Source organism: Triticum urartu, chromosome 5, assembly GCF_003073215.2.
Source record: "Triticum urartu cultivar G1812 chromosome 5, Tu2.1, whole genome shotgun sequence".
Lineage (NCBI taxonomy): Eukaryota > Viridiplantae > Streptophyta > Magnoliopsida > Poales > Poaceae > Triticum > Triticum urartu.
In genome coordinates, this window is record NC_053026.1 from 616,541,865 (window position 1) to 616,551,037 (window position 9,173).

Sequence of the window (9,173 nt, forward strand, 5' to 3'; positions counted from 1 at the left end):
CTTGGCCGACTGCAGCACCGCGAGGGCCGGGAAGCGGACCCCGGAGCCAGTGCACCTCACCGTGACGCAGGCCCCGCACTGAGTTGCCTCATCCTTGGCGGCGGTGCCGAGCTTGAGGTAGAAGACTTCCCCGCACAACTCAAGCGTCGGCAAGACGCCGAGGTACCCCTCATAGAGGGTGACAAAGGCGGCAAACAACACCCACAATCATCTTGCAACCATTGGAAATGCATTTATTGTATTTGTTACCCATCATAGACAATTAAATGAGCTATTATGTCAATTTTAGTTTCTGAAAAAACTCAGCGCACCTACTGAAATGACTGGATTTTACTGATTTTGGTTTGCATTCCGACAAGGACTGGAACATTGATTTGAAATTCAATAAATAATTAAAAAATTGAAAATATTTGAAATGAACATTTGAATTATTGTGTGCTCCCTTCATTTTCATTTACTCCGCATATTAGTTTTGACTGAAGTCAAACATTATAAAGTTTGACCAAGTTCGTAGAAAACAATATGAACATTTACAATAACAAATCTATACGATGTGAAAATATATTCAATGATGAATCCAACGGTATTGATTTGGTGGTGTATATGTTAATATATTTTCTACAAACTCGAAAGTTTCTAAAGTTTGACTTTAGACAAACTTAATATGCAGAGTAAATAAAAACAGAGGGGGTGCAACTGAAATGACTGAAATATTTTGATCGAAAGGTAAATATTTTGTTGTCGACTGAATTTTTTAAATTCTGTGAAATTCATCGAAAACCACACTGAAATTGAAAAGCGTTTGTACTCTTGTATTTGAAATTGTGAATAGATGTGCTATTTTAATTGACACTGAAAAAAACCAAGCCAATTATCCAATACACTCGGCTTACGTCGATCTATGCCTGGTTTATATACAACCCACGAGTACAAGTCTAGCTTCGATAAGTTGCTCTGCAATAGTGTATGGGCGCTGCATTATGTTTTATATGAATATATGTTTGCCAAAAGTAGAAATTGCATAATCATGAACGGACTAGTCTCGGTAGTTCGCACGTGGAACAATCATTCTCAATAATTTAAGTTTACCACGGATTTTGTATAGCATCATTTATACTAGTTTGAAATGAATTGAAAGATTGAAATAGTGTATGGTAGCGATGGATGCTCAGCATAACTTGCCCAGAATGCATGAGCAGAAGCAAACGAATTGCATTTTTTACTGGCAGCGGTATGTACCGAGCAAACAACCACCACTCATTTGCTTCTAGATCCGTGAAATTTTGGACTCTCATGCATGGGGTATTCCTGTATTTGCTTTGCATCTCAGATGTATAGCGATTTTAAGTCACATCAAAAGGCCCATCACATTTATGGTAGAGAAGGACATGCGCCTGCACAACTCTGCCATTGTCCATCCCCCACCCATATAATTGTTGGAGGCAGATCCTTTGACGTACGGCCTACTGCCGTTGCGCCACTGACTCGTGGGCCCGGGGCCATATATCATTGAGCATCACGGCACGTCAGACTGACTCGTGGGCCCGGAGCCATATGTCATTGAGCATCACGGCACGTCAGAGGAACCGCGTCCATGATTGTTAGCATTCTTCTTCTTAGTGTATTTTTAATGGTCCATATCTCACAAATCATAATTTCACTTTTGGAACTTCTTATATTTTTGAAATCCTTAGAACAAGTCCTTTCAAACAAGACTAATATTGGATATATTTGTAAGTCATTTTTTATGGCCCAGTTTCAATTACTTCAAATTCTACCTTAATATCACATCTCACAACTTTCAATATCACAATTCATAAAAACAAAAAATTTATTTCAGTATCAATATCACAAATGACGAATTCCAGTATTACACATCACAAAGTTCAAAATGACAAGTGGTGATTTCAGTGTTGCAAATTCAGCTTCAATACCACCATATTACAATTTCAACATCACAAATCACACATTACAAAATCCAGTACCGGAATTGAAACCACACATCAGAAAATTTAATATGACGAGTGATGATTTTAGTGACACAAGGTCAACCTGAATGCCACCATATTTCTCTTTTCAGCATCACAAATCACATATTGCAAATTTCAATATAACAAATTCAACTTCAATGTCGACATAGTACTAATTCCTATATTACGTACTCCCTCCATTTTTATATACAAGGCCACTATGGAATATATGTTTTACGGCAATACAAGGCCACCAACAGCAATCGAAGAAATAATTAATGATATTTCCTCGTATTAGTAACATGTTTAATACTTGCATGTATGCAGTCATAATGACACTAGCTACTTCCTCCACTTAGTTTCCTTGCATGCATATGGCGTATTAATGATCCCGGTAAACATACACTAGTAGAAAAAGGCTCATTTGTTTCGGTTGTGTTATGAACCGGGACTAAAGGAATATTTTTGATTTTTTTTAATTTTTCAAATTTGTGAATTATTTGCATATAATCTCTAATCACCCACCCCTCATCACTCCTCAATTTAATCTCTAATCTCTAATCACCCATCATAATTCCAAATCGTCTAACTTCCCGGCCGGTCACCCATCCTCTCACTAATCCAGCCTGAGCACGCTTAACTTCCGAGTTCTATTCCCCCTTGTTTCCAAGTCTGCACTTATTGTTTTCCTGACAATAGTAAACTGTCAATCCTATTAACCCAGAAGTTGAAGTTGAGCATGAAATCACACGTTACACCGTTTGAGATTCAAACTATTATTTTTAAAACCAATGATATTATTTAGAAACACTAATATTTCTTGAATAAGTAGTTTGACCATCGTTAGACCATAGTTTGACCAGATTTGACCAAAATTAAAAAATGAAATAATTATTTAGTCACACTAATATTGTTCAATAATTATTTAGTAACACTAATATTTATTGAATAAGTAGTTTGATCATAGTTTGACCAGATTTGGCCAAAATTCAAAAAAACTGAAATAATTATTTAGTAACACTAATATTGTTGAATAATTATTTAGTAACACTGATATTTCTTGAATGATTAGTTTCACCACAGTTTGACTAGATTCAACCAAAAGTCAAAAAAAAATTGAGCATATCTTTTTTTCCTTTTAGAATTTGAGGATTCTAAAAATTTGCAAAATGGCCTACGGCAGTCAAAATTAGATGCAGATTTTTGTGCTGAATATTTTGATATATTATACGTTTTTTCCGACATCGTATGCAAAAGTTATAGCCGCTTTACTTTTTCATAACACTTTTTTGCAAAACATGTCCAAATTTAAGTTTTTTTAATTTTATTAACTAGTAGGTGTAGTAATATAACTACATCTCGAAGTTATTTTATTTTTTAAAAGTTTTTAGCATTTTCTTTTGTTTTTTTCCAAACTAAAATGGCGATAAGGGGGGGTAGAGTTTGAGGCACGAACCGGGACTAAAGGGCATCGCACCCTTTGGTCCCGGTTTGTGTCTCAAACCGGGACTAAAGGTCTCATTTGAACCGGGACTAATGCTTGAACCGGGACTAATGCTCACATTCACTAGTAGAAAAGGGGGCAAAGGTCCAGGCCGGGTCAGCCCATTAGTCCCGGTTCAGTCAGGTCCCGGTTCGTGTGGCTAAGGCATTAGTCCCGGTTCACCTGAGCCCTTTAGTCCCGGTTTGTGGCATGAACCGGGACTAAAGGGTGCGATGCCCTCTAGTCCCGGTTTGTGTCTCAAACCGGGACTAAAGATTAGACCTTTAGTCCTGGTTTGTAGCATGAACCGGGACTAAAGGGTGCAATGCCCTTTAGTCCTGGTTTGTGTCTCAAACCAGGACTAAAGGTTCCATTTTCAAACTCTACCCCCCCCCCCCCCTCCGTGGATCGCCTTTTTTGTTTCGAAAAAAATCAAAAGAAAATGATAAAAACTTTAAAAAATAAAATCCTTCGAGAGGTAGTTATATTACTACATCTACTAGTTAGGAAAATTTAAAAACTTAAATTTGGACATGTTTTGCAAAAAATGTAGGGAAAATGTAAAACGGCTATAACTTTTGCATACGATGTCGGAAAAAAACGTATAATATATCAAAATGTTCAGAACGAAAATCCGCTTCCGATTTTGACTGCCTACGGCCTGTTTGCAAATTTTTAGAATCCTCAAATTCTAAAAGGAAAAAAAGTTATGCTCAAATTTCAGTTTTTTTGAATTTTTGTTAAATCTGGTCAAACTATGGTCAAACTACTTATTCAAGAAGTATTAGTGTTACTAAATAATTATTCAAGAATATTAGTGTCACTAAATAATTATTTTAGTTTTTTTGAATTTTGGTCAACTATGGTCAAATTGTGGTCAAACTACTTATTCAAGAAATATTAGTGTTACTAAATAATTATTTCAGTTTTTTGAATTTTGGTCAAATCTGGTCAAACTATGGTCAAACTGTGGTCAAACTATGGTCAAACTAGGGTCAAACTGTGGTCAAACTACTTATTCAAGAAATATTAGTGTTACTAAATATTTATTGATTTTTAGAACAATATTTCAAACTCAAACAGTGAAATGTGTGACTTCATGCTCAAGCTAAATTCCTGAGGGTTAATAGGATTGACATCTTACTATTGTCAGAAAAACAACAAGTGGAGACTTGGAAACGAGAGAGAATAGAACCCGGAAGTTAAGCGTGCTCAGGCTGGAGTAGTGAGAGGATTGGTGACCGTTCGGGAAGTTAGATGATTTGGAATGATGAGGGGTGATTAGAGATTAAAGGTTAAATTGAGCAGTGATGAGGGGTGATTAGAGATTAGAGGTTAAAATAATTCAGAAATTTGAAATTCTAAAAAAAATTCAAAAAAAATCATAAAATTTCCTTTAGTATCGGTTGGTGTTACCAACCGGGACTAAAGGTGGACCTCCAGGCAGCGGCCACGTTCTACTAGTGATTAGTCCTGGTTCGTAATGCAACCGAGACAAATGTGTATATTGAGCTGTGACCATGGCCCCGTTTTCTACTAGTGATAAAGAAAAAATGGCTTGCAATTATGCATTAAATTGTATGTTGGTACCTGTAATTTGAGTTTGTGGCATTGTATATAAAAATGGAGGGAGTAACACACATATTTCAAATTTCAATATCACAACAAAAATACTCCAATTTCACAACAAAAATATTGCAATTGCGGTACATTTGAATAACAGAAGCATATGTGTTCCAATTTCAATATGACAACTCACTATTCTCACAGAAATATCTCATTTAGTAAACAATCATATCAAATCCAGAAAAAGGTAAAAATCTATTTCAAAATCAAGTGGCAAATGTTTCAGTTACTAATACTATGTCCGTCTCAATATAAATGAATCATATATTTCAAATAAATAAAAGAGACAATTCCATTTATCTCCCTAACTTGAGCCACCACCTGACATTTGCCCCTAATTTCCAGGTATGCTCAAAAATACCCCTCTTCCGTCAAGTCACCTTACAGAAATGCCATTGCCGTCCGGTCAAAGGGGGTTGACCGTCTGGTGAATAGTAACATGGGGAGCAGTAAATTCGAAAAAAATAGCAAAAAAATCTGAAATTTTGTGGGATCGAAGATACTTAAGGGCGCAAGGTGTGTGCAATTTTTCGCGTTGTTTGGACATTCCAGGAACTCTGGGAAAGGAAAAAAATTAAATCTATACACTGTGAACAGTACATTCAAAAAAATAGCAAGAAAATTTTAAAAAATATGAATTTTTTGGCATCAAAGAGGCTTGGGTGCGCAAGGCGCTTGCAAATTTTTGTGATCAAATGGCATGCGAGGTGCTCTAGCAAAGAAACAAAATAGTGCATTTTTTCAAAGTTTTTTCGTGCGCCAAATTTTGTTTTTTCTCCACGAGCTGCTACAGTGTCGAAAGGCAAAAAAAATGCATGCTTCTTGCGCACCCCAGCCTCTTTGTGCCAAAAAATTTCATATTTTTTTGAATTTTCTTGCTATTTCTTTTGAATTTACTGCTCACAGCATACATTTTAAAGTTTTTCTTTTGACACGAGCTGCTGGAATGTCCAAACTATGCCAAAATTTGCACGCGCCTTGCTCCCTTGAGTATCTTCGATCCCACAAAATTTCAGAATTTTTTTGATTTTTTTGCTATTTTTTTGAATTTACTGTTCATCATTTACTATTCACTAGACAGTCAAACCCCTTTTACCGGACGGTAACGGCACAGAAGGGCATTTTTGTATGATGACTTGACGGAAGAGGGGTATTTTTGAGTATGCCTGAAAATTAAGGGCAAATGTCAGGTGGTGGCTCAAGTTAGGGGGATAAATGTAATTGTCCCTAAATAAAAAGGATGTGAATTGCATGTTTCCATTTCAAATTGAAAGGAAAACAGCCGGTGTGAATTGCACAGATCAATTTCAGTAACTCGTATTTCAGTTTCATTAGCAGATCCATTCCAGTAACAAATAGTTCTTGAAATGTTCCTTAAAAATATCATGGACTAGTACGTGTTGTCCTTGTTCCTAAAAATTTCAGTAACATCAACTAGTACACGGTGCATCGGGATGGAAATCCAGCACAAGTACTAGAACAGGCTTAACAAATCGATTAAACAAGGGAAGTGATTCTAGGGGCTGAAGCCCGCATGGAAGTGGAACACAACTACCTAAAAAATCATGGACCAGGGAGAAATCAAGGATGGATGAGCCAGAACCAACCGTGTGCATATCGATGGCGATGGCGTGATCCGCGTGCGGTCGCCGGAGATGAGAAAATCCTCGTCCAGGTTGCCGGAGATGACATCCAGTGGGCCCCGACTCGGTCGGAATCGGCACCGGGTGGCGGGTTGGCTCCATGACGGCGTCCGGCTGCGACGACCGGACGGCGCACCTGTGGGACTTGCGTTCCCCCACAGGGCGCCACGCGGCGAGTCGGCGACGGCCAGCCATGCGTGGAGATTGACCCGGCTTCCAGGCGACTTGCGCTCCCAGATCAGGAGCAGGCGGCGCTGCTGTTGTTCGCGGCCTCGGTCGCGAGGCCGGGGGCCGTCCAGGTGAGGAGCTGGGCTCGGAGAGGAAGGGTGCCGGCGACCATGAGGGTACCGACGTCGGTGAAAAAGACTTTGGCCATAGGCCTGGCCTCGACATCCCGCATGTTTGCTCTTCCGCAAATTAACGCCCAACCCCGGCAAAAAAAGAAGAAGCAAATTAAGACTAGCCATAATGGGTAGTAATATAGAGTAGTAACATGGGCATGTTAGTACTCTATGTTACTACCTCTATAATGAGGAGTAACATATGTGTAGTAACATGCAATATTTTAAGTATTAGGCTGTAGACTCATCTTACCTTGATATGTGTGATGTTACTCAAACTAGTAGTAACTAGCTATGTTAGCACATACATCTCTTTCTTCATTTATTGTTTACCATATCATTTATTTTATCTAAATATGTGTGATGTTTCTGTCTATATTACTTCCATTGTGGGTAGTCTGACGCACACGTGACTCCACTGAAGAGTGCAACAACCGTTCTGTGCCCAGTGCTAAACTGCTAGCCGTGTATTTAATCCTTTGTTCAGCGAGCTAATAAGTTCTGGTCGACTCTCTACTCTCTAGTCTCTACCTTTCAGCCTCATAGGCGATAGCAAGTCCATAACTAGAATGGAACAGCCGACCGGCGAGCAGGATCAGGATGAGCTCAACCTTGAACTCACCCTCCTCATCCCGGCTACACCGGGTCCCGATGAGGGCTTCTTCCTCTGCGCGTACTGCGACCGTAAGTTCCTCAGCTCGCAGGCGCTCGGCGGCCACCAGAACGCGCACAAGCACGAGCGCAGCGTCGCCAAGCGCCGGCGGCTAATTGCCGCCGCAGCGCGCACGCACGGTGCCGGTGCGCCTACTGCAGCGCAGGATGAGGGCCAGACGGGGTATGGCGGCAGAGGGGGCGGCGATTTCCTGTCTGCGGATGGAAAGGCGAGAAGGACGGAGCCGTGGAAGTCTGCCGCTGTTGGAAAGGCGTGCGAGCGTGGCAGGACATCGTCGGAGCACGGCGCCGCCGACGAGGTGGACTTGGCTCTCAGGCTATGATCGATCTGCTCATGTGTTCCTGATCCCGGCCCAGTTACCCGCCCTGATTTGCTAGTTGACCTCGCGCATCCGCGCTGTTTCGATATGCTATAAGGTCTTCTTTCCTGATACATATGTACTTGTGAAATTGCTTCTATGCTTGCCTGTTTCAAGCTCTGCGTGTGTTGGATTCATATGTTCTTCTTTCAGTTGAGTTTTTCTCATGAAATTCCTTGACCAGAAAGAACGTGTGGTAATTTACATTTATTCATTCGAAAGCCCGGAAATTTCGATTTCTTGTTTACTCAGTTCTATTGTTCTATGTATGCTTTCATTGCTGAGCTTCTTCAAGTGATTCAAATATATATTCCATGAGTGTATATTTTTTGTAGTACCTGATTAATGTCTATTGTGTAACTGTGAGCGCCAGCGAGATCTTGAGTTTAACAGCTAGTTCGTATATACAAAGCTGAGTTGCACGTATACAACCAGTCAATCTGCCACACGAGATCGAGTGTTGATCTCTAGGAGAAGCTAGCATCTTGTGTGTATGATTTGGCTAGTAGGAGCACTACAACACCCACTTAGAGAGACAGTCCAATGTCCTCTGAAATTTCCACATTTGAACACAACATTAGTGAATTTTAAGGTAAAGAAAATGAATGTAAAACATGCACATATCAAATGACTTGATTTGGAAATATAATCCTAGAAGAGATTATGGTTAGTGTGTGTCACATTCTTGAATGTAGCCAGCATGGTGGCCCTCGCAAATCAAAGTGCATCATCTCTAGTGTGTTGAGTATTCGCTAGACATTTTTGCATGCTAATTACACCACTCATTGCAAAATACACATTATTTGTGCGTTGGACATTTATTTTGTATATAAGAAATAATCAAAAAGAATTATGAAACACTTGTCTACGAACGAACTGACGGGGTCAATTCTTTTTTCTCTCAGTAAACAACAATTCGGCGTGGAGTTCTGAGCACACCAATAAGACAAACCTGTATTTGGCACGCATGCCCGCTAGGTCAACAGTTTTGTACTCGCTAATGTAGGTCTGTAGATCTCTGTCCGTCTTGGTTTCTACATAGAGAGCTGTCCGATTTCACGTTATCCTTCTCGCAAAAA

The 9,173-nt window shown here is 39.7% G+C and overlaps 1 protein-coding gene across 1 annotated transcript; it reads left to right on the forward strand.

Moving 5' to 3' along the window:
* The first annotated feature begins 7,580 nt into the window (after positions 1–7,580).
* On the forward strand, positions 7,581–8,383 carry LOC125506311. The gene has a single exon (XM_048671159.1). The coding sequence runs from the start codon at positions 7,633–7,635 to the stop codon at positions 8,056–8,058; it is 426 nt and encodes a 141-aa protein (XP_048527116.1). The 5' UTR covers positions 7,581–7,632; the 3' UTR covers positions 8,059–8,383.
* Positions 8,384–9,173: the final 790 nt, after the last annotated feature.